Source organism: Asterias amurensis, chromosome 16 (genome assembly GCF_032118995.1).
Source record: "Asterias amurensis chromosome 16, ASM3211899v1".
Classification (NCBI taxonomy): Eukaryota; Metazoa; Echinodermata; class Asteroidea; order Forcipulatida; family Asteriidae; genus Asterias; species Asterias amurensis.
The window spans coordinates 215,488-239,800 of NC_092663.1; the positions used below are offsets into that span (position 1 = coordinate 215,488).

At 38.1% G+C, this 24,313-nt stretch overlaps 3 protein-coding genes across 4 annotated transcripts in view; 1 reads left to right on the forward strand and 2 right to left on the reverse strand.

Annotated features, from left to right (window-relative positions):
* Positions 1-934: 934 nt before the first annotated feature.
* LOC139949093 (uncharacterized) lies at positions 935-7,336 on the reverse strand. 2 transcript variants are annotated; one of them, XM_071947496.1, is made up of 5 exons: positions 7,166-7,336; positions 5,630-5,680; positions 5,040-5,136; positions 4,437-4,628; positions 935-3,775 (listed from the first exon to the last, which is right to left on the reverse strand). In XM_071947496.1, exons 3-5 carry the CDS (start codon positions 5,052-5,054, stop codon positions 3,269-3,271), a joined length of 714 nt encoding a protein of 237 aa, XP_071803597.1. In that variant the 5' UTR covers positions 5,055-5,136; positions 5,630-5,680; positions 7,166-7,336; the 3' UTR covers positions 935-3,268. The 2 variants fall into 2 exon arrangements, with proteins under 2 accessions (XP_071803597.1, XP_071803598.1); XM_071947497.1 differs by lacking the exon at positions 7,166-7,336 and adding an exon at positions 6,059-6,181.
* Positions 7,337-7,717: 381 nt separating this feature from the next.
* LOC139948749 (replication protein A 14 kDa subunit-like) lies at positions 7,718-13,453 on the forward strand. The gene is made up of 4 exons (XM_071947053.1): positions 7,718-7,936; positions 10,728-10,802; positions 11,477-11,582; positions 12,360-13,453. Exons 1-4 carry the CDS (start codon positions 7,841-7,843, stop codon positions 12,428-12,430), a joined length of 348 nt encoding a protein of 115 aa, XP_071803154.1. The 5' UTR covers positions 7,718-7,840; the 3' UTR covers positions 12,431-13,453.
* Positions 13,454-13,601: 148 nt separating this feature from the next.
* Positions 13,602-24,313, reverse strand: part of LOC139948750 (GATOR2 complex protein MIOS-A-like) — a 28,933-nt gene continuing 18,221 nt past the window's right edge. The window contains exons 16-23 of the mRNA XM_071947054.1: positions 23,521-23,633; positions 22,156-22,325; positions 21,021-21,206; positions 20,142-20,275; positions 18,919-19,087; positions 17,398-17,536; positions 16,337-16,439; positions 13,602-15,636 (exon numbers count right to left, since the gene is read on the reverse strand). Coding sequence (XP_071803155.1) covers positions 15,543-15,636; positions 16,337-16,439; positions 17,398-17,536; positions 18,919-19,087; positions 20,142-20,275; positions 21,021-21,206; positions 22,156-22,325; positions 23,521-23,633 — 1,108 coding nt within the window. The 3' untranslated portion in view covers positions 13,602-15,542. The remainder of the gene's footprint in view (positions 15,637-16,336; positions 16,440-17,397; positions 17,537-18,918; positions 19,088-20,141; positions 20,276-21,020; positions 21,207-22,155; positions 22,326-23,520; positions 23,634-24,313) is intronic.

Sequence of the window (24,313 nt, forward strand, 5' to 3'; positions counted from 1 at the left end):
CGTGCGCCAAATAAAAAGTAGTCTTGACCCAAGACTATGGTGCTTGATATTGGATAGTGTACTACGCGCGGTTTGATCGCCAAAGCGCGCCCGCCACGGTATGATTTAGTGTACTGGACGGCTTGAAATTTAGACTATATATAGAGTTAGCCCCATAGAGCTATATATAGCTCTATGAGTTAGTCTATGCAAGCTACACAGTATAGTCTAGATTTCAAGCCGTCCAGTCAATTAAATCATACCGTGGCGGGCGCGCTTTGGCGATTTACAACTGCGCGTAGTACACTATCCAATATCAAACACCATAGTCTTGGGCACAGACTAGATAAAAGGCGAACACGATAGTTTGGTATGCTGCGTATATGTACACGCATACCGTACCGCATACAATGTTAAATGAACCCGACTTTTAAGTATCGATACTTTTGAGTACCGATTACATTTTCGCGCTCTCTTTTTAATGAACAGCACTGCCGTGCGGGAAAGATGTTTTTTGTATTTTCGTCAATGTTGGATCAAATCTTGTGTGGAGGTCCATTAAACCCTAAAGAGAATGGAGAGAAACCCAACCTAATGTTATGTCAATGAATATTTTGCTTGCAAGCATCACAGCCCCCACCCTTCTTGAAAAACTTTTTTTTTTTTTTAAAGCAAACAACTTATTGATTGAAGGTAATTTAATTGGAGTCAATGACCTATCCTAACACACATCGATGTATAATTATGGGTAAAACTAAAATTAATAACATTTACATTACAAGGTCGTTTCTCACAATGTGTTACACTATCAACTTCTCCCCATTAGTTTTTACCTTGTAAGCTTTAACGCTCATAATTATTCATTGTACACTTTGCCTCTGTCGAATATTAGCATAGATTGCACCAACCAAGCTTTGAACTCACAACAATAGCAGAAAGCATCCCTGTCCCCTGATCAAGTTACAAAGAGATGTTTTTATTTCAAGTTTATGTCCCCTCATCATCTAAAATTTCCCCCTTTTTCTTACAACTTGAAGTCCATTAAATAAACAGCACATTATTATTGCTCTTTACATGTATCATGGTGTCCCTATTCCATAACTGTTGTTTAAAGTACACAAAGCAAAAGACATACTGACTTGCTGACTGACTTGCTGATGGTTCTTGTAAGTAGATGATGAATGATGCAGCAATGTATGCAAACTCATTGTGAATGCTCACATACATACATGTACATTGACAAGTCTACCAGATTGTTAATGAACTACTTTAGATACTCTGATACGATGCACAATAAACTTGCTAACCCATAAACAGCTTTATCAAATTGACCCACAGTTTTCATTGATTTTCAGACTTCTCTCCGTCTTACCCTATCCAGTTGGCAGTTAAACACATATAAAAACAACCTTTTCAAAAATTTACAATGAACAATATGGTCTTCACAATTCTGAAGGAAAACAACAACCCTGAATACTGTTTATGTTTTGTTTGCGAGTTTTGTTGGCATAAAATGTTTACTTTTATTCCTAATGCAAAAACTTAACATTACCAATTACTTTCATCCCACGATATGAGGCAACATATGATTAACAAGTATGATGTGAATCTTTGTAAATTGGGATCATACCTTGATCAAGGCTTTGGACGGTTTGAACAATATTTTGTGAATATTGTTTTCAGTATATGTAACTGCTACTTTCCAGCCCGAGCTGTGTGTGCAGTAGTATTAGTGTGTGCGTGCTCTGGTGAGCTGTATGCGTGTACTCAGCGAATCAAAGCCTTCACGTTCCACTATTTTACCAATATTGGAATTTTGTTTAAGGAAATACATTAAACTCAGAAGTAACAAACCTGACAAGGCTGTCGTCCTCTTTATCGAAGTGAATAATGCGACTGCCTTGAGCAAGGCTAGGATCATACTGAAAAATCTATGCTGTGAGAGTAACTTCCCAAGACAACCTATTCAATCTTCTGGTAATGATCATACACTAAACATACTGTACTGAACATTATAAACAGATGACAATCGTAAACATGTGTCCTCTATTTTATATTGGAAACCCATTTTAAAAATACTGATAATTCTTTTAAATAGGAAATATAAATGACCCTTGAGAAACATTCACCAATATTGGATTTGTACGTGTAGAAATAGAGGGTTTACTTATAGTACTGTAGATTATTTTTCATTAAAATAGAGCCTATATTATGAGAGAACAATATACAATAAAATAAAACGCATTCATAAATACCTCGGACAGTTTCGCTATTCCTATTGGTGGAGAGCGCGTAACGTGGAGGTGTTTAAACCTTTGATAATGACCAGTGTTTTTAACCAGTTGTGAGCGGATACTCCGAAGACGTTTCTTGTTGCGGGCAATGCAGGTGCTGTCCGTGAGTTGGCCGCGCTGTGTGTGAAAGGAAAACCAGCATGTTGCACAAAGACTAAATGTGCATGCGCACAAACGGAACCCGAAACTGTCGGAAATAGGCATGCATAGGCATGCATGTATGGACGTCGTTCATGTAACATGTACTGTACACACTATGGAGGTGGAAACATACAGAGCTCAAGCACTCGGAAACGGATAAGTTTTACAGAGTTTCTTACTATATTACGCCTTTTAACCAAAAAGGTATTTATGAATGGGAATAAAAGGGTAGCTACTAGTTCTTTAACTGCCATTTAAAACCTTGCAGGGTCAAATTGCCGTGTGATAAAGGCCCGAGCCAAAGGCGAAGGCCTTTATCACATGGCAATTTGACCCTGCCTGTTTTAAACGGCCGTGAAAGAACTAGTCGATATTCCCTTATATGTAAAATATCCAAAAGCCCCAATGTTTTAGATTAGTACAGCAGTGGAGGAAGAAACAGACAGCAAGCTGCAATGAAACCAAACTTTAATTGAACTGGTTGTAGAAGAAGACAAACCTAATAGATAGTTCCCACATAATGTAAATCGGCCATCTTTACGGGCAATTTTGAACACACATCCATGCGTTTCGCGCGAGAACAACATGCACCACGCGCACATTCCACAAAACTCGTTGCCTGATTGGTTATTAAACAGCGTGGTTGCGTTAATAAACTGGCGCTTGACGCACCTGCAAGCCTAAATACAATTTGCCCGTAAAGATGGCGTCTATTGCAACTTATCTATATTTAATAGTCTCAGAGATGATACATAGCTTGAGATAAGGTGATCCTTTTCCATTTCCTAAAGTAAATTGGTGACACTGTGCAGAGTGTTTGACCATTATTGACATCCAGCGATTTGTGATGACAGTCAAAATGATATTAGGTCTTGAACACCCGAGCACTGGTTACCTCTTGAGTCCATTCCTTTAAAATCAAACATCTCCTGTGCGACAACTGCTTGCTGGCCAAATTGCTGAATTAAATGCCCCTCTTGGAAATGGTCGCTGCTATCATCACATGCAATATCATTCTCTTCACTGCAACATTGTTTCAATAAAGCATGGGATAATAACATTTGATGCTCAACAGAGAAATCATATGTCAGTTCTGACAAGTCTAAATGGGGTATATAATCCCTATAGAATGTGTCCTCAGTATTAAGGGTGTCAATGCGTGGGGACAGTTTGAATGGCACATCATGCAGGTAAGGATGATTTGAGCTGCAGTTGGTAACATGAGGTTGACTATAGTCTGTGTTGATGTCTTGGCTAATGAGTCCGTTTGGAGTTTGTTGTAATGGACCATCTGTGGAAGATGGAGGCTCTGACCAGCTCCTACTAACATCCTTGTACTCGGGAAGACGATATCCAGATACCTAGAGCAAAATCAAACAAAACAAACCATTGCTCAAGTCATTATGAAATATTTCATCCAAGTTATTAGACGCATCACATTTTCAAGTAATTAAATGAATACATGGAGCGTCTACGACAGTATTGCAAAAAAAGGATTGCGAATTACAAAGAAGGTTCTTCTGAAAGCCAGAACAGAAGAGGGTTTTGGGTTGCCCGTCGAAAAAGCACTCCTACGATAACAAAACAGGTCTTGTGAATCTTTGATTACCATGCAGTGTGAAAATCAAACTTTTTTAACTGGGTGCCGAGTTTGTGTTTGTTGTACATGTGCCGAGTTTGTGGGTGCCGAGTTTGCAAGGTGCAGAATTGAAGGTTGGTATCGTAGCAGAGCAACGGAGACTCACGCCCGCAACGACAGCATACTACGTCGTCATTCCGGAGAGCTTGGCACGCCAGAGATCCGAGACAGTGATTACTGCGTGCCGAAATCCCCGGTGACGTCACCCGGAGCTCTGAGGCCGCCACAGGGACCAGTGATCATTTGTCCTGGAAAACTCTGTATTAGTAGAGCATGATAGGAAATGTACCCTACCTGTTGATATGAGGGAGGTGGTGGTGATAGGAAATGTACCCTACCTGTTGATATGAGGGAGGTGGTGGTGATAGGAAATGTCACCCTACCTGTTGATATGAGGGAGGTGGTGGTACTGCTGGTGGGGGGTACAATGTGTTCCTCTCACTCCAAGATTGACCAACTATGGTGAATCCATCTTCTTCCTCTTCAACATCTAACATTGCTGGCATAGCTTCAGGATTGAGTTGGAGTGGATCAGATCTTTTCCTAAATATTGAGAATGGTGAAGTAATTGCCCTCTGGAAGAAAAATAAATATATTTTGTTTTTACTTTTAATGCCAAATACTATACACATATGGACTGGCAATGAGGTCAGTAGAGCATGTCTATTCCCCTGATGAGGGACTGTGAGTGACCAGAAGAGGGCCTATTTCCAGAGGCCTCATCTAGTTGTGCCACATGGTAGTAATACATGTAGTTGGATATCAACGCTTGTTTTCAATGCACCAGGCAAGCAATTAAAACACTTAAGTCAAACATTGGACCTTAAACAAGTGAATGCAATGCACCTACATGTAACTCTATTGAAAACCTGTTGCAGTCAAAGAACACTGTTATTTGAAACAAGTGGTAATTGCATAGTTGGCAATGAGAGCTTTTTATATTGCCTTTAACAAGGACAATGTATGACTCAACTAGTTACACTTACATTTAATGAGTTCATTTTGAATCAGCTACTACGCCACTGTCATCAACAGAGTCATTGGATGATGCTGCAGATTACATCAGAAGACAACAGTCAAATGCTAAACGTCAAAACACAAAACAACATTTTTATAACTAGGATCCAATTTCAGTATAAAGTGCTATTATTTCAAGTGCAACTACTAAGTTCTCTGAGTACCAAGCATTATCCAAGTACCAAGTGCACTAGTCGAGTACCAAGGACTTGGGTGCCAGATTTTGAGTACTTTGCAAAGAAACTGCAAAAAGAGATCTAAAACATATTTTGCAGGGTAGGGTCTAGTTCTTAATAATAAAATAGATACATTGACTAAACATGGGTGATAATATGCTTGGCTTTACCTTTAGAAATTATTGAATCATGATACACTCCACAGAGATACATGTATGGCCCTTTTATCCCTTAAATCACACCCCACTAGCACAAAACAAAACTGAAACTATTGAGATAATCTTACAACCTGAAGTCATTTAATGTTTTTTTCTTTAAAATTTAGGTCTGTCAACCACTGAAAAAGAATAAGTTTTAAAGCATTTTAATAAGCGATGTCTTACATTATTCACAGCATGATGTTTGAGACAAGTCTGTCAGGATTCTTCATGGTTCTGCAAAACAAATAATTTTAAATAGCTATTATTTGGATGCCTAAAACTATAAAATGAAACTATTTTAGGCTGTGTAAACAATACACAGACAATAAGTTCATACATCCTGCATGATTAACAAATAATCCTGACTCTAATATAGGCTTTTAAGCCATTGGACACTTTCAATAAACAGTATTATCCAAGGCCCATACTTCGTGTATCACAACTTAAATATATAAAATAACAAACCTGTGAAAATTTAGGCTGTGTCATGACATGTGTTTAAAATAAATCCATCGTAATTCTTGATATCGATAATTGATAATGTTTTAATGTTTTCTCAAAAAGTAAAGCATTTCATGGAATAGTATTTCAAGAGAAGTCTTTCACCATTACCTTCTGTAAACCCTGTAAGCTATTTGTAAATCTGTGAACTTTTTTCTTTTTTTTCTGTTCCGAAAGTGTCCAATGGCTTTGTCCTCAGGCCTTTTATGCATTCCTGGTTTCCTGGCACCAATTGTAAATGAAACAATTATATTTCCATTATGCAGTTCTGTCAGTAAAATTCCAAAATATAAATAATAACGAGAAAATCAGAACTACATGTATGAGTTCTCTTCCGTCACCAGCTCTTTTGCAGTGAACTTTGAAGTATGCAAATAAGCCAGAAACTATCATATATGATTTTATATAGGGATGGTATGCATCGAGGTGACCATTGCTTGTACAGTAGGGGGTAGTTATTAGTTTGGATTATTTATTTTTTCTGTGCAATGGAGGAAGACAAATTGCGCAATAAATCATGATTATTATTATTAATAAGAGAATAAAAGTGTAGCGACGAGTTCTTAAACGGACATTTAAGAACGAGTCACTACTCTTTTATTCCCATTCATAAATGCCCTTTTGTTAAAAACGTTAAACAAAATACAGTTATAGACACTTTGACAATTGAAAATTCGAGGTTTAAAATATTTTTTTCAAAAACTTTATGAAGAATTTGTTTGATGCGCGTGAGTTGTGTGTACGTGCGCGTTTATAAATAGATTACGCGCACGCGCTTACATATATTACGCGCTGTATAACTATGAATTGCGTTCCGCATGATAATCTTGCGCGCGCGTGCCCGACACGCGAAAGCCAGCCGGTCTTTAACAGCTTCAGCTGTGTCTTTATCAACACCGTCACGTGACGCACTCTCCACCAATAATAGGAGTAGAGAAACTGTCTGGGGTATTTATTTTATGAATATCATTTTTTAGGCATGTTAGTTTTAGGGGAAAGTCCCTGACCCTGCTTAATTTAAACGATCAATGATCAGATGATGATGGTGGTTGGGGCATAGAGATGGTTGGGGCAGGACTCGAGATTGGGGGAAAACTGTGAGTGTGATTGTGAAACTGAAGTTAAGTGAAGACTGAAAGTAAATAACTAAAAAAGGGCATAATCATTAAAATCAAAAATATTTATTTTTTCAGTTATTATAGATTCTACTTTACTTACTTTACACTATTTTCGTGGTCTAAGAGAAGTACATGTACTACCTCGATGGTATAATATTAATAACCATGACAACAAAGGTGTTGGCACACACGGACGTGACGACGGTGGTTCAAGTTTGAGGTTACATTCAGCAGAGACTTTATATTTAGACATGATGAGATCATCAAATCAGTGGAGACGTCAATCAAACAAACGAACTTCGTGAACTTTGTCCTAGAGCGCCGCCTACGACCGCCAGGTCAATGTAGCCTTTATACAGGGCGTTCAGAGCATATTGATGGTGTGTATTTATATTTATTTTGACATGTAAGTATTATTTTAAATTAAGTTTGTGTTATTTTTGTTCAAGTATTTTAATGAATATCTACTTATATTTATAATTCATTGATATGTTTGTGTAAATTGTTAGTTGAAAACAAAAAATCTGGACGTAAAATGCTGGGCGATTGATGCGCCTGGATTCAAAGGTTACACTTAGTAGGGTCATCGGGTTTCCTGACTACCATTAATAAGTTTATGACGAATAACATGATAGGTGATCTGGCTATTGATGTAGAAGCGCGCCAGTAGTTGGATCACGTCAAAAAAGTCCAGCAGACAACACCACAACCACTATCTACTTCTACTTTTCCGCACTTGTTTTACGGTGTAAGTATCTCCAATTGATTGAGGACTATGGATCAAGATACGCAGCCACAGCCAAGAGTGAACGGCTCAATGTTGCCGAAGTATCAAGGAAGTGTTGTGTGCTTGCTTGGGAGAGTTAAAGATGTAAGTAGGCAGTTTCATCAAGTTGATTTTACGTGTACCAAAACACACACACACACAGCCCCGAAAAAAAAGAACGAAATATATTAAATCATAACTCACATTTTGTACAACTCACAACTATGAGACTTGACAGCAGGCAGGAGCATTCTCTCCCCGTGCTTACATTTCAAAAATATTCGAAATCGGATGAATAGTTTCGGAGATATTGTAAAAAAAAGAGAGCAACGACAAAAAACAGAAGCTTGGCCTGGCGTGCAGCGCCCATTCGTTTGTGCATGACGTCAACTTTGAACCCCGTGGACAACGGATTTCGGAAATCTTCGGAAAGCGCCGAAGAAGCCCGAAGACGGTTTTTTGCGATGCGGGAGCACATGTTTACACAAAATGAGATAACGATTACATCATCGTGTAGCCGATAAAATTCCGCACATCGTACAGCTAGTCGCATAGCTTTTACCTTAAAAACCTATTTTTGTCGGCGTTTTCCATTTTTTGAATCAAGATTTCTTCCAGAGACAATCATCAAAATTGAATGCGACTTTGTCAGTGCTAATTCCCATACTTTTAAGTTTAACTTGTGAAAATTTGGTGTAATTTGATTATGTTTTCTTCTCCCGCAGAAAGGTTTTGTTAGACCATTTCTTGCAAAGTTGTCCTAAATACGCACGATTGTACATGTACGTCGTACTCGTACATCTTCGTGTTTCCGTGATGTGCCACCACAAGAGGGCGTGTGTTACAATAAGTTTGATAGGCCGGGGCTCTAATAATAGAAAGCTGGAAAGCTGCCCGATCTTGTTTCTTTGATAATTTCTACGTTCTGAATTGATAATAACAGACTGCTCATCTTGAGTCAAAAGAAACTAGTATTGTTATATACTTTTAGAGGCCTATACTAATTGAAACGAAAGTTGAACAAAAAAATTGATTGTATAATTATAGCCATTGGTTTTTAGAAATTGTCTTTGTAAATATAACAAAAATAATCGATGTATACAAATGCCTTCATCCTCAAGTTTTTTAAAGATTGTTCTAATGTTTTACTGTGTTAATGCTACAATTTTAAATCAAAGGATCAACTGATCTTAAATTAAAGGAAACACCAGTCATAAACTCTTTAATTTTATTTCATTCTGGTTAATTTAATAATGCTATTTGTTGACATAATTAATAAAGAATATTCACACAAACACCTGCAAAACTTAACACATATTTAATTTTTATAGTTAACAATTTTCCCCACGATGCCGCTCCTCAGTTTGATTCACAAAATATCACTTTTTGCCGTTCATAAAAAATCATACTAGCGCCTCAAAGCACAGTTTGTAAGAGATAGAGGGCGCTCGCCTAGTGTGCGCCCTCTATTGCCATAGGCTGTGCATTAAACTTGGCCGTGGCCGATATGAAGAAAAACATAAGAATTGAACTTGAACACGGGTACGTTTTTTTCACGATCCACGCTCATTAAAAACGGTATATCTCTGCAACCAAACATCCGATTTCAAAATTTTAAATTGATTTTTACTTCTAAGAATACACCTTAACAGACTACATCTTGTCAGAGAAAAAATCACCTGCATTAAATTTGACTGAAACTGCCTAATGTAAGCAATCCAATCTACAACATAACAACTATCAATCATTCAACGATCATACCGATCGCATCTTCTTATATGTTGAGTGTAGTCTAAGTGTAGTATTATTATTAGTAATTGTAGGTCAATACGACAATTGTGTAACGGAAATTTCAAAGTCAGCTTTGAAAATAATACAATTTTCCAGAATTACTTATAAACGGCACAACTTTTTTTATCCAGTTCAGTGATTAATAAAAGTAAAAGTAAAACATCATCACACTTCTTGTTGACTAGTTCAATATGGTTCAATTCATTCAATCTTCATCATCACAATACATTCACACGTGCTGCACACACAGCTCAGACAGACAGTACACAATGAGTAGGCCTATCTCATCTGCCTAAATTTGCTTAAAAAAAGTATCCATGGTATAATCAAAATATTAATAATTAATAATTTTTTATACAATTTTCTATCATCGCCCATCCATCCATGACCATAGGCCATACTCCCATATAGACATATTACTTTTCAATAAATAATAGGCCTGAATACAAAATCACACTCACATTCACACACCAGACAGTCACAGTCGCACCTGTAACAGAAATATTGTATTATTCGGGTGTTGGGTGGGATTCAAACCTATGATCGAGAACAACGCTGATTTATAAAACACTTCATTACAACAAAATAGAAATGGGTGCCAGAATTATGACAACATTCGTCAGTAAGGATATTCGTCCCAAAACAACAATCTTTTTTAGTTAAACCAATTCACAAAAGCGCGGGAAATTTATTGGTAACCAACACATGCATTAGCGATGTTATGCTAGCTGTGGGGATATCAGTGAAACGGACAATCATTATTATACCTCGGTAACAAATTGTGAAGTTGAGCAATAATTGTGTAATGTTGACCTTTAGCACCACACAGGACGTTGGTTTCTGTGCCGTGTGAAAGGTCCTGGTTGAGTTTGAAGATGACGTCCTTGGTCAAGACAACAGGCGCCCGAGATGACGTCCTTGGTCAAGACAACAGGCGCCCGAGACCAAGGACCCTAGTTTGACTTTGTTGTGTGAAGAGGGTTTTATTAGAGTAGATCAAATACACTACACATTGTGTTTGTTAATCCATAGATTTGTTGTCATGTATTCATTCCTGGTTTTAATAAATTCTTTTGTAATAATCAACCTGTGATTGTTCCCATAGATTGACCCCAATGGAACGTCCTTCATGCTGGGACTGAGTGACAATGTTGATGTTCAAGTGCAGTTGCAAGATCCAGTAAGAATATACAAATTAATGCCAGTCAAAAAATAACATGCTTTTGCCATTTGCTGTTTTTCCTTTAATTTTTGTTCTTAAAGTAGTTGTTTTACAAATAGCAGACCTGGAATTACATGCAGGCTACAGAGGCCATGGCCTTTATTGCCCCTTGACTTGGCCTTGGTGCCCCTTCAAAAGGTTCCTATTGACTTAAAGGTTTTCCATTGGAAGTGCCATTTACAAACTGGCCTTGCCCTTTCAAGGATATCCAGGCATGAAATAGTTTGTTTAGTTTTGTGTTTAGCAAAGATTGAATAAAATTCCTCCTCCAGGGAAAACAAAAGATTATTAATGCCATCATCTAGCAAGCCACTTTCCATGTATTCTTGTACAGTGTACAATATTGTTAGTAACCCCACAAAGAAAGCAAAATCAGGCTGAGACAAAGACAGGTTTTGATTTAACTTAATTTTGTTAGCTTTTAATAGAAAACAAACTGCATACTGAACACATTTGGTGGTACATGTACATGTACCTTGCATGCATTGACTGTGCGGAATAATTTTTGGCCAATAACCTTCTAACTTATCTTGTATTTTAGTTTAAAAATCTGCCGAGCATTATGTTGGACCAGTGTTAAAGTAAGTGTTGCTATCTAATAATAACATGTAATGACTGTTGTGTCTTGACAGCTCCAAGACATGATTGAAGGCATCACCGAGGTCATAGGTCATGTCGGACAAAACTCAAGAGTCATTAACTGCATTCAATATGTCAACTTAGGAGAAATGGACTTTGGTAAGCCAGTAATATTACCTTAACAACTTCTTATACAAGTATTACATTATACAATTGTTGCAAGCTGTGACAGGGCGTTTTGTACACTAGAGGTGGAAAATGGCATCTGAGGCAAAGCCGAGTGCCATTTGCCCCCGGGGGTTTACAAAACCCATGGACCCCGTCACATTTGCAACAATTGTTTTGTTATACCATGGTAATAATTTTGCAGGAGGAAACAAAAATTAAATTAGTGATTATTGCGATGAGAGCAAAAAAAACAAAACTAAATGATCTGTGGCTACATAGACCCATTGCACAACGCGCATACATACATGCGTGTGTCTCCTATCCGCCATTTTGGGGGAAAAAATGTGCACAAAAGGATGGAACACTTGTTTACGCTTCAATGCGCATGTAAACACATGTACCATCCTTTTGTGTATGTTTTGACCCCCAAAATGGCGCACTGGAGACGCACATGCAAGTGGCTGCTCATTGTTCAATGTGTCTTTATTGCCGATATAGGTTGAATGGCTTCATACTTGTTTCCTACCCTACGCCTACTGCTCTCGACCAATAGAAATAAGGAAACTGTCTTATAAGCACAGGTGTCAGCTCGCATGTCACGCTTATGTTACTGGTTACTGGTTACATAAACAAAGGTTATACACCCCCATGTGACGCGCTCTCCACCAATAGGAATAGCGAAACTGTCTGAGGTATTTATGAATGATCATTTGATTCTTGAATGTTCAAGTTAATACTGAATTGTTGATTTCTTGTTTTTCCCTCCAGACTTGACACTCTATGATGAAGCGCTTAAAATCACACATGACTTTGCGGAGTTCTACATGCCAGGAGTGTAGCAGGATGACGTGGCAGTGTTTATATTCGATACTAGTGCTGTATGCCGATGACGTGTATGTAAATGTATCAATCAGTCATAGGCGCCTGTGTGGATGCACACACACAACACATAATGAAAAATGTACATTAAATAAACAGCTCTGTGTGGATGGCTTCAGGTTCAAATTGAAATTTGAATTCCAGAACATGTCCCTATTGGTACCTGATTATCTCTAAAGGAATCCACTTTCTATTGTTCAATGTTTTGAGTGTTTTAATCCAAGACAAATTATCAAACGTTTCATGGTACTACTGTATGGCAATTCCCAAACAATTATTTCCAACCAATTACCTACATGTATTCTAGAAGGCGTCAACATGAATCATTGAGATTGCAATGCTCACCAATCTACCTTTTAAAAAGACCAATCTGATATCGTTAAACTCTTACTAGTTTCACAATTACTCGCAGAGCACAAGTAGAGTATCAGCCAAGATGGCATGTCATTTACATAGGTTGTTGTGACCACTGCTGACCAGTGCTATGCTGTTGTTTTGTGCCTCTGGTCATCATGCCATAATAATTTCATCAGAAATAAAAGGAGTATTTTGTTCATCTTTTTTGCCGCACATGGTGTGTGATCTTTTAACAAGAATTAGTGCCAGGCTAAGCAACTATTTAATAAAACAGGAAAAGACATTTTGAACAATTTTATTGAGCTGGTAACTTTATAAGCAGAAATTTTGCATCACAAAATCTTGTAACTTCTGATCTTACATGTTAAACAAATCCTTGTCACTTGTAAACTGTGAACATCATTTGGTTATTAAATAATAGGATTATAAATCCTCGCCACGTTGTTGTTTTTGGTATATTTGTTTGTGTATAGATAAATAAGAGGGACCTTTCGTTTTGGACGATGGATGGTTCTGCGACATTAATTATGACATTTGGCGTCATCTGCGCATGAGTTAGCTTTGAGGCAGTCGTCCCTTATTTTCAAGACAGTACTTCTTGAGATAAATCTGCATTGTGCTGAAACCATCAACATTTGGCTGTAAAACGTCTCAGAACCATCCGTCGTCGAAAATGAAAACTCTGTTGATAGCTGATAGTACACTGTACAATGTTATTGAATGTACAACATTGTGGCTTCATGTACTTCCCAATGATATACACAACACAATATGTTATCATAGACATACATTGTAGATTTTATTGATTTTAACAGATTTTATTGTCAATTTTCATTAATAACACATGGTGTTACCCAACAGCTATTTCATTAATTTAGACCTGGTTCCAAGTCTACCAGCCTGGGGCAATGAGAGTGTTGAATGAAATAGATTCATTTTGTAGATTAACCTTCAATCATACATTTGGGACTCCATATCATTATAACAAACCTATACTCAGGCATGCAACTTTTTCTTTGATCAGCTGTTCCTCTTTTAGGTGAAGTTACAGTTGCATGCCTGTATACAATGGGATAAACATGTAGTGTAAAAATACAACATCGAGTGAGCAGGCAGTTACATTTGGCTGCTGCTCCATTAATTCTTATTTTTTTATTCAAAATACAAATACATTGGAATTTTGTTTAAAGATTTTTTATCAAATTATAGGCAACCCCTTTTTTTCTATTAAGAATAATGTATATTTCAGGCTACTTTAACATAAGGGTATATGTACTTTTTCCTAACAAAAAACACAATTACCACAGATTTACATTAAAGGCACCTGGGAGTAGGATTTTTTTTCTTTTAAACATAAGAGTATATGTTTATTAACAATAAAACAATTTTTTGAGTAATTGTTTGTCACAATTTATATGTTAAAAAAATTAATTAAGTGCTTGGGGGGTTGACTCCGGCTACCCCTTTTGTGACGTAGGAAAAGGAAGACTTTGCCTCGATCAAACATAGACCCCCCTCGATGCCTAGATAAACACACTTGCAAAAGTACATGTAATTCTAAGACGTGAGTTTGTACGCTGCGAAAAAAGGTTTTTTTTTCTGGCATTTTTCCGGCAATGCCAACCAGGTGTATTGCTGCTGGATGCAGCAAAACAACTAAAGATGGGGTCAGTCCTCATCTGTTTCCTGCAGAACCCAAGTATAGGCGGTTGTGGGCTGCGAAAGTCAGATTAACTAGAGCAAAGTGGTCCGGTCCGACGTCTTTTTCAGCGCTATGCAGCGAACACTTCGAGCCGTCGTGCTTCGAATCCGGGATACACCACTCATTTGACATGACGAGAAGAGCCAATCTTAAACACGACGCCGTCCCAACAATTTTTCCAGCTAGTGAGAAGTCGAAGAAGGTATCTGAAAGACGTGACGAACCCAGAGGAGCATTTGCTAAACGTGAAAACAATTCGGGTAAGTTTGAACTTTGAGGGTATGTTTTAGCTTTTGCCAAGTGACACGATTTTTCGTTGGTACCGCATGCGATTCACCGTGCGTGCAGGTCCTATGTGACCGTCCGCACATTATACAGCAGCCATAGTGCGTGCGTGCAGTCTGCTCCGTGGCCGTATTTCTATAATAATACGTAGGCAGACCCACATCTTACAACCCATTTGGTCACTAAAAAGTTGCATAGTTAAATAAAAATAGCAGCAATAGCTTTTGTAAAAACCACTAGTCGTTCAACATGTTCAAGTTTCTATGTACGTATGTGTGTAAAATCGTGTCTAAATTTGTTTTGATGTGCCATGTTCCCAGACGTAATATACGGGGGCCACAAATTTTCTCTTCAAATATAGCGCCTTGAATTACGTCACAAACAGCGCCCTCTTGGGTCGGGGCCTACTCGTAAATTTGTAAATACAATCAAAACTAATATTTTTAAACCTTAGTTAACTTTTTATTCACATTCCTCTCATAAAAACACATATTTTAGTGACAAAAGCTTTATTTAAAAAAAATACCACTTCCAGGTGACTTTAAACTTACACAGTTTGAAGATCATGATAGTAGAAAGCTTCCCTTGAAATTTTACTTACTGAGGTGCTGTAGTTTTTGAGAAATTAGTAAAAGTAACAATTTTTGTCTCAGTTTTAGCAAACTGGTTCAAGGTGCATGATGGTGTTAGGGGAGACTGATGAGGCAGTAGCTGGTGATGATGTCATTTCATGTAACACTCTCAGTAGATGACACAGTTCCTACTGTATCCATTAACATACATTTACATACACAGCCTGTTACTGGACACTCTGGATGCTCTCTGAAAAAACCCAAGTTATATCAATAAACATTCTGCTTCTATGCAGTCTCACTCATAAGTCTTCCGAGTCACTTGTATGGACAACATGTAATGTACAACGCAATGTGAGTACATGTAATAGTTATAATTTATACGCCATGATTGACTAAAAGGGTAGCAACGAGTTCTTAAACTGCCGTTTAAAAATGGCAGGGTCATGGACGAGTGATAAAGGCCCAAGCCGAAGGCATAGGCCTTTATCACACTGTTACGACCCTGCACGGTTTTAAAGACAGTTTAAGAATGAATCACTACTCTTTTATTCCCATCCATAAATGCCTTTTTGGTAAAAAGGCCTAATAAAGTAAGAAAATCTGTTAAACTTATCCGTTTTCCGATGTCCTTGACCTCCGTTTTTATGACTGAGACAGTTTTTGGATATGCATTTGAGTGCGTAGTTACTCTCGGTGCAAGACGTTTCTTGTTTTCCTTTCACACACAACACGATCAACTCACCAACAGCACCCGCATCGTCCGTAACTAGAAATGTCTTGCACCAAGACTAACGGCTTATAAACAGAGTCCAGCTGGTCATTATCAACGGTTTAAACACCCCCATGTGACGCACTTTCCACCACACTTGCTCCACCAATAGGAATAGTGAAACTGTCTGAGGTATTAATGAATGAATGGTTTTTTAAATGATAAGATTGCTACTTACTTGAACCAATCCATGAGATGACATGCATGACCACCATGTCTACAAGATTGACACCATGTAAACCACTGCTTGAAATCAGTCTGCTTGGACTCATCGTGGGGATCTGAGGAGCATACAATCAAACATCAAATCATGAAGGCTTAATTGCATGGTTTCAAGCAGTATCTTCTAAAACTTATTTTTAGGAATACTAAAATGAATTGACAATAGTTGGATTAATTTGTGTTATAAATAGAGCCAGCATCAAGTTAGTGTGATAACACATTACATATCACACCATGAACAATCTGGACAGGTCCAACCCTTGAGAAAGCCATTGTGGCATAGGACAGAAGCAACACACAACTCTACTCACATATGACCTTAGTTGGGAATCGAACCAGGACCACAGTGGTGAGAGGTGAGTGCTTTAGGCACATGCCAACCATGCCACCCAAATTGAAGATTAGGATCAAAATAAAAGCCTGCAGATTCTTTGCCTTGACTGATGGATGTCCAGCAACCATCCATGTTCTATTACTATCAGCAGAAGACCAAATACTAAAGATCTTTGGTAATCTCTCCAGGGAGTAGCTTCCCACTTAGGTTCTCACATAAATCATTGTATTATAACTCCCTCTTCAATCTGCTCTGAAATACAGTTACTGGATTATTGAAGACTTCATTCACTGATCAAATCAGAGCATACAGATCGGAACGTTTAGTCATTAATAACCACTGGTGGTTTTTTAAGTTTCAGAACCATCATTACTCAAAAAGAGATTCACAATGCGCAACGCAAACCTCTCTTAGTTTTACTTCTATTATGCAAAGTGTCAAATCCTACTTAATAATTGTGTTGTTTGTTTGTGTGGAAACAAATCCTTTATTGTTATAGAGAAGCTTTAACTAACCTGGTATTCTGTTTGGGCTGTCTGCCTTCGTGATTAAGAACAGCCAGAAAAGAGTTTCACAATGGGTTACCACAAACCTCTCTTAGTTTTACTTCTATCATGCAAAGTTTCAAATCCTATTGAAATGATCAATGCTGCCTGCATGTATATAGCATGATCCAGACTTACCTGTATTGAGGGCATTCTTGGCTGCATTATCATGTCGATCCTGAGGGTGAATAGACTTCAAGCCAGATAGTGTACCCATATTCATCAAACACAAAGCACAGCGAGGTAATGGCTTTCTGCATTTGTAGCATGTTGATGCCTGTTAAGAAGAACACATACAGTCATGGAAACAGGTTATAAGCAGGGTTTACAATTCCTCACTGGTTTCCACCAAGGGCAAACTTATCCACTGCAGCCAAACTTTCATGTTTGGAGAAAACCGCGTTTGAAGTTATACTTTTTTGAAATCATTGTTTCTGAGACTGTTTGCCAGTAAAACGTTGACATTTTTCAAATCACTGTATGTTCAATTATAAAAAACAACGCGAACAAGGTCCACAGCAGGCATCATGTACAAACCAATGTGTAAAAGATAAGTGTCTGTTCATGAAAACTAAAATTGTTCTACAATGTAGGTCACACAAATTGTCCATTCCTGAAAACAAAAGACACAGAGTAGTTGTTTTTAGCCCTATGCCAGCACTGTGTAGTAATGTTAAAAATGGCAAATCCAAATGTGGCTGTTTGTGTAAAAGGCAAAAGTGGGAGTTTGGTAAAATGGTCTTTTTGCTCATAAGTGTAGTTAGAAAAATATACATGTATAAAGGTTTAGAACTTAAAACTTGAGAGAAATGTTGATGCCAGTAATTCTAAATGTGCAAAAATATTGATTTGCCAAAATGAATAATTATTTGAAAAACTGCCTCTCCGTGAAAAACAATGCTGAATTGACAGTGACTGAGGGAAACCTTGCTAATGATTTACATTCTATCACTCTCTACTCTACAACAACTGCTTATTATTGCGTATCTAATGTAAAAGGAGTGCATACAGCTTGTAGTCATTGCATCACTAGTTCAAAGTAACGCAAAATGTAAATATGCCTTGTTTTTGTGTAGATCTTTAGAAATCATTTTGATTTGAAAAACAAGACTCTCCGATCTGCAAAAGATTGACCTTATTTGAACAAATCTTTTCAGGTTTTAAACAGTTTGCTTTTTATTGGTTTTATAACCTGGCATGGAGAGTTTTTTTCCATATGAGGACCATATGAAACGCAGTGCCCCCTTACCCTTAAAAATTGACCAAGATTTTAATATCACAATCAACTTCACCCTGTCTTTAATTTGTCCTAAACAAATAATTTCGGTGGTACAAACTGAACTGCATAGCACTGTTAAATCCCATGTTAAGCAAATGTTTTCAAACTTTCACATAATCTTCAATGATTACCAACTACATTGTTACATGGCTATTCTGTCTACAACATCATGCTACTCTAGTAGGCAGGCAACTCAAGCAAGTGTTTATACATGCAGGCCTACAACTGTGGAACTCCTATGTTCCTCTTTTGTTTTAACTTTTTTTGCAACGGCTCCCATTTTGTACATGCTTTCTGACTGTGGACCCTTCCTGAACCATGGACCCTATTGTCCTCTTTTGTTACAGGCCCCTGGTTTGAATGTGTATACTAATACTGACCTTGACTCGCTGATGCATAGGTACTCCTCGATGTGGAATGTTATGTAATGATCTCTGGGCTAACACTGTGGGTGATATAGCATTCTGACAAAAGTGACAATTGACGAAGATCTGTTGCTGGGGTGGAATCTTCACGTTACCTTGATGATAGTACACATCAAACCTTGCCCTGTCAAGTTACACAAAAAAGAAAAACATTGAAACAGTACTTAACTACATAACCAGTATTTACTACCACAGAAATCCCCTATAATCAGTCTTAAAAGAGCAAGTGGTCATTCCCACAGCATTTATTATTTTATCTTCAAGTACGCGCTAATTCTCCAATCAGATTTGCAGAATGGAATGGTGTTATAAACCTATATTGCACTGCTAATATCACTACATACGTCTTGTGTGTTCTATGTCACAAGCCAAGTTTGCTTGAAGATAAATACGTTATCACACTCGGCTCGTGGAAATACGGAACGATCTTCCCAAGATATTCCCATATCCAACTCAGCCTACGGCCTCATTGGATATGGGACGCAGAAGCGTTATATTTTGTCTGTATTCAACTCGCGCTTGTGTAATAACTTATATTGTTACAAAGTACAAGGTTAACAAAATGATGTAATAATAGATGCAATTATTTTGAGTTTTAGGGAGATAAATATTAAAGCTGAAACTATCTTTGCAAAACATAACAATCCAAATCCAGTTGTGTTTACAGACACTGGACACTATTGGTAATTGTCAAAGACCAGTCTTCTCACTTGATGTATTTCAAATGCATAAAATAACATACTGTTAGAAATTTAAACTCAATCGGTCGTCGAAGTTGCGAGATAATAATGACAGAAAAAAACATCCTTGTAACAGGGAGTTGTGTGCTTTCAGATGCTTGATTTCGAGACCTCAAATTCTAAATCTGAGGTCTCGAAATCAAATTCGCGGAAACTTACTTCTTTCTCGAAAACTACTCCCCTTCAGAGGGAGCCGTTTCTCACAATGTTTTATACAACCAAACTCTCCCACTTACTTGTTACCAAGTAAGATTTTGTACTAATAATTATTTTGAGTAATTACCACTAGTGTCCACTGCCTTTAACATAATTTGTGTTCTTTTCAATTCAATAAATATTTTATTGTCTGATGGAATATTTTGACCCATCACTAACAATATTTCATGCCCCAGAATAACTGGATTTAATTTCTGATTGTAAGATCCAAGAGGAACTAACCTTTGATGCCATAGCCTCCATATATCCAGAAGACTTCTGTAACTCTCTATCCAATGCATGACTCGTCTGTCTTTACATAGCTCGGATGGTAGTGTACGTACAGCAACCCAGCTAGTGGTCTGAACATCAGCAGTCTAAGGATATCAATCATGTAGGTTATACCTCTGTTACAAATTGGCAAATTTTAGTGGTGGAGAACCAATAACGTGCCATGCAACAAATACGCATGTACCATGGCTAAGTGATGTTCACCAGTGTACATTACCTTGATTGTTCCAACCGTTGGTCCATTTCCAGTGCTCAGTACCAAAAAAATTTTGTGGGTTCGAGGGAATAGTGAAAAATTGTTTTAAACAATGTAATAATGTTAGAGGATGACAACAGAACTTCGAGAAGAGGAATAACTATGTTACCAAGGTATAACAAAACAATTGTTGCACGCTGTGACTGGGATGCATGACATTTTGTACACCCGAGGGGAGAAAAATGGCATGGATCCCAGTCACAGCGTGCAACAATTGTTTAATGCTTCATTCTTTCAAGCAGTCACTGTCTTAGTGCATTCTGCTCTAGTACACTCAGCTTTGAAAGGACAGACAGCAGGTTGATATTGGGTTCCAAGTAGATTTTCTCATGTTTAGCTTGTTTTGTTTTATCTACCCAGAGACGATCAAATATGAGGTGTTAAATTGGTTAGATTTTGAATATTGGGGTTCATTTGGCTATAAACCTTCTCTAATCATTAACACTTTCATATTACATGTTTCAAATATATTTACTGTACAATCTCTCTGACTTTGGAAATATGTACCAATGTCTGTAGAACAAGTAGCCATTGGATCCTCCACTGTATATGATAGCTAAGCAATGTTTACATACCCTATCAACATACGACTGTAGCAGCTCTACACCATCTTTAGTAAGCCCTGCTAGTAACATTCCTTCTAGATTGCCAGTCTGTATTACTTCATTCATTAACTCTTCAATGAAGGCGGGTAGTTGCTGATCATTTAGAAATAAACAGGCAAATGCAATACGGTCCTCCATACTCAAACCAGGCTCTTTCTAAAGAAATAAAAATACATAACGAATTATAATGTACCTTCAACAATTTGCTAAAGAACAGATTGTCTTTAATTATTTTTTTATTTTTTTTTGCTTTTTAGCAAAAGGGCATTATGAATAGAGTAGTGATTCATTTTATAAAATGGCTATTTATAAAAAAAAAACCAGACAATTATGTATTGGTTGACAGCATTTCACGTGGGGGTGTCTAAACGACTGAAAAAGACCAGCTAGAGCTGTTTAAGACCAGTTGTTTTCAGATGGCATTTCATCCGAAATCTGTCTCATTTTATACCACACACAGAACAGATCTCAAGAACATTGGAAAACAGATAATTTTAAACAGACTTTCCCTACTTTATTACGCCTTTTAACCAAAATGGCAATTTTGAATGGGAATAAGGTTTTAAAAAGCTGTTTAATAAAGAGTCTCTACTCTTTTATTCCCATTCATAATGGCCTTTTTGGTTAATAGGCATAAAAAAAGTAAGAAACTTTGTAAAACTCATCTGTTTCCAATGTGCTTGAGCTCTGTATGCCCGTGTGTTGCATTGTTATGACTGAAACGACAGTTTCCAGATCCGTTCGTGCGCGTATAGTCTTGGTGCAAGACGTCTCGTTTTCCTTTCACGCCCAACTCACCGACAGTGCCTGCATTGCCTGTAACAATTGAAGCGTCTTGCACCAAGACTAGCGTGTAATATCCGAAAACAATCGGTTTTAAACAGAGCTCCAGCTGGTCATTATCAACCATGTGACACCCCCATGTGACACTCTCTCCACCAATAGGAATAACGAAACTGTCTGAGGTATTTATGAATGGGTGTTTTAGAACTCATTGCCACTCTTTTATTCCTCTAGTAATATTTCACATATTGACAGCTCAATGATTGCATCAAATTTAATCAACAAAAAGCACAAGACCTATTCATCAAGTAAATAGACTTACCAAGACTACATCATAAGTGTCACCATCGGCAGTCAAGAATCCAAACATTGCTTGTAAGTATGGATGTTGAAGATTCTGTCTAAGTGTACTACACATCTCACACCATAATGTATTACGTTGCTGGGTAAACCCTGATAATGCCATGGCAATACCATTCAGATTCACATAACCTGCAAGTACAATAGATTCAATATCGAGATGATAGACTGACTCTACTGCTATACATATATGTACATGTACACAAACTCATACTGTCAAAGGTATGGCTCACTTCATTTGTTAAAGGAATTCAAACCTCTCATTCAAAACCCTTGCACCCCACTCCCACCCCGCAAGGACATTTTAAAAATGTACAACTGAATGATTGCTCAATCCTACCTTATGTAGGTTAGATGTGATGATTTCTAGTTGGTATAAAAAGAACTTCACTTTGCTTTCGCATTCTCTCATGTCGTTATGAATATGGCTAAGATTATTTAAGCTCTAACCTGTTTCAGACAGGCCGAACCAAACAGATAAGGAGCAACTCTAGGTCAACCCAAATACATTTTGGTTTTAGACAGGTGAATGAAAACATTAACACTAGGTTCGGCTCATGAAAAGATCAACGTCTGAAATCAAGTCACTCCAGAGTCGTTCCAAACGACTGCAACAGTTGATCCTTCGACTACCGGCGAGTCTAGTCACTCTTAACTGTTTCAGACATAGATTTGTTCATGCACTTAATTCAATAATTAAGCGCCTGTCTGAAACGGGTGTGACAGAGATATGTCTGCACTTGTCACATTGAGTAATAAAACATGATAATGGTGAGAATACAATCTTCAGCATGCACAGTTGCAGAGACTTGCCATTTTCTGTAGAATTCCCCTGTGGTGACTTATACTTGAACAAAATGTTGTGGGGACCTTTGTTTCAATGTGTATAGGTTCCCACAGCTGTATGAATGTTGACCCATAATAAAGGACATGCAAATACACAGTGTGTATTCTAACCTACAATTCTTGGTTGAGATTTGTATTAATAATTGGGTGCTTTCGATTAGCTTCCACGGGTCGACCCCGATCTGCCCCCGTCATTCCAGAGGGTCACCCAGGTCAGCCGCAAGTGCCCTGCTTGTGGAACGGGTCACTTGGGGCTGGTCCGAGGTGTATGACGTCACCATGAGAGGGCTCACCCGAATGAGCACCGCAGGGAACACAGGGAAGCTAATCTAACACACCCTATAGAAACCTATCCCATCCATCCTTTGTAATCATTGCTTTACTAACAGTAATTCTTTTAACAATGGGTTTCTTAAATCAAAACTTGCTTTACAGATTGAGTATATAGCGGGGAGATACAATGAAACTCATGATATTTTACCGTTGTACGTTGTGTCCTTTGCTCCTCTGTTGAGTATATCAATAGCTTGTCTAATCCTGAGCTGAAATACACAGATTGCTGCTGCCCGCTCATACTCATTATCTTTCTCCAATCTAGTATTAAACACAACATATTAATCTGACTGGTTATATTTGTAAAAACACTATACATTGTCAAGAGGCCAATTTCACAAAGAGCTAAGATTGATCTTAACTGCAAATCAATCGTAGTTGTTTAGTAAAGTGTGATGTCACAATCTAAATCACTATGGTAATACTAAAAATTTGTCTGACAATTTTGTTTCTTAGTGAAATCGTCCCAAAGGCTCCAGTTTGATGAGGGGGTTGCCCTAGGGCTCTAGTTTGATGAGGGGTTGCCCCGGGGCTCTAGTTTGATGAGGGGGTTGCCCTATGGCTCCAGTTTGATGAGGGGGTTGCCCCAGGGCTGCAGTTTGATGAGGGGGTTGCCCTAGGGCTCTAGTTTGATGAGGGGGTTGCCCTAGGGCTCTAGTTTGATGAGGGGGTTGCCCTATGGCTCCAGTTTGATGAGGGGGTTTCCCCAGGAATCTAGTTTGATGAGGGGGTTGCCCTAGGGCTCTAGTTTGATGAGAGGTTGCCCCAGGGCTCCAGTTTGATGAGGGGGTTGCCCCAGGGCTCTAGTTTGATGAGGGGGTTGCCCCAGGGCTCTAGTTTGATGAGGGGGTTGCCTCAGGGCTCTAGATTGATGAGGGGGTGCCCCAGGGCTCCAGTTTAAAGAGGTTGCCCCATGGCTCCAGTTTGATGAGTGGGTTGCC

What these genes read in the sequence shown, in the direction of transcription:
- LOC139949093 (XM_071947496.1), bottom strand. An exon ending in CACCTCCCTCATATCAACAG is followed by an intron (nt 3,776 to 4,436) that starts GTAGGGTGACAT and finishes ATTTTGCTCTAG; the next exon opens with GTATCTGGATATCGTCTTCC.
- LOC139948749 (XM_071947053.1), top strand. Translation starts at nt 7,841, where the DNA reads ATGGATCAAGATACGCAGCCACAGCCAAGAGTGAACGGCTCAATGTTG. An exon ending in TGCTTGGGAGAGTTAAAGAT is followed by an intron (nt 7,937 to 10,727) that starts GTAAGTAGGCAG and finishes TTGTTCCCATAG; the next exon opens with ATTGACCCCAATGGAACGTC. An exon ending in CTTAGGAGAAATGGACTTTG is followed by an intron (nt 11,583 to 12,359) that starts GTAAGCCAGTAA and finishes TTTTCCCTCCAG; the next exon opens with ACTTGACACTCTATGATGAA.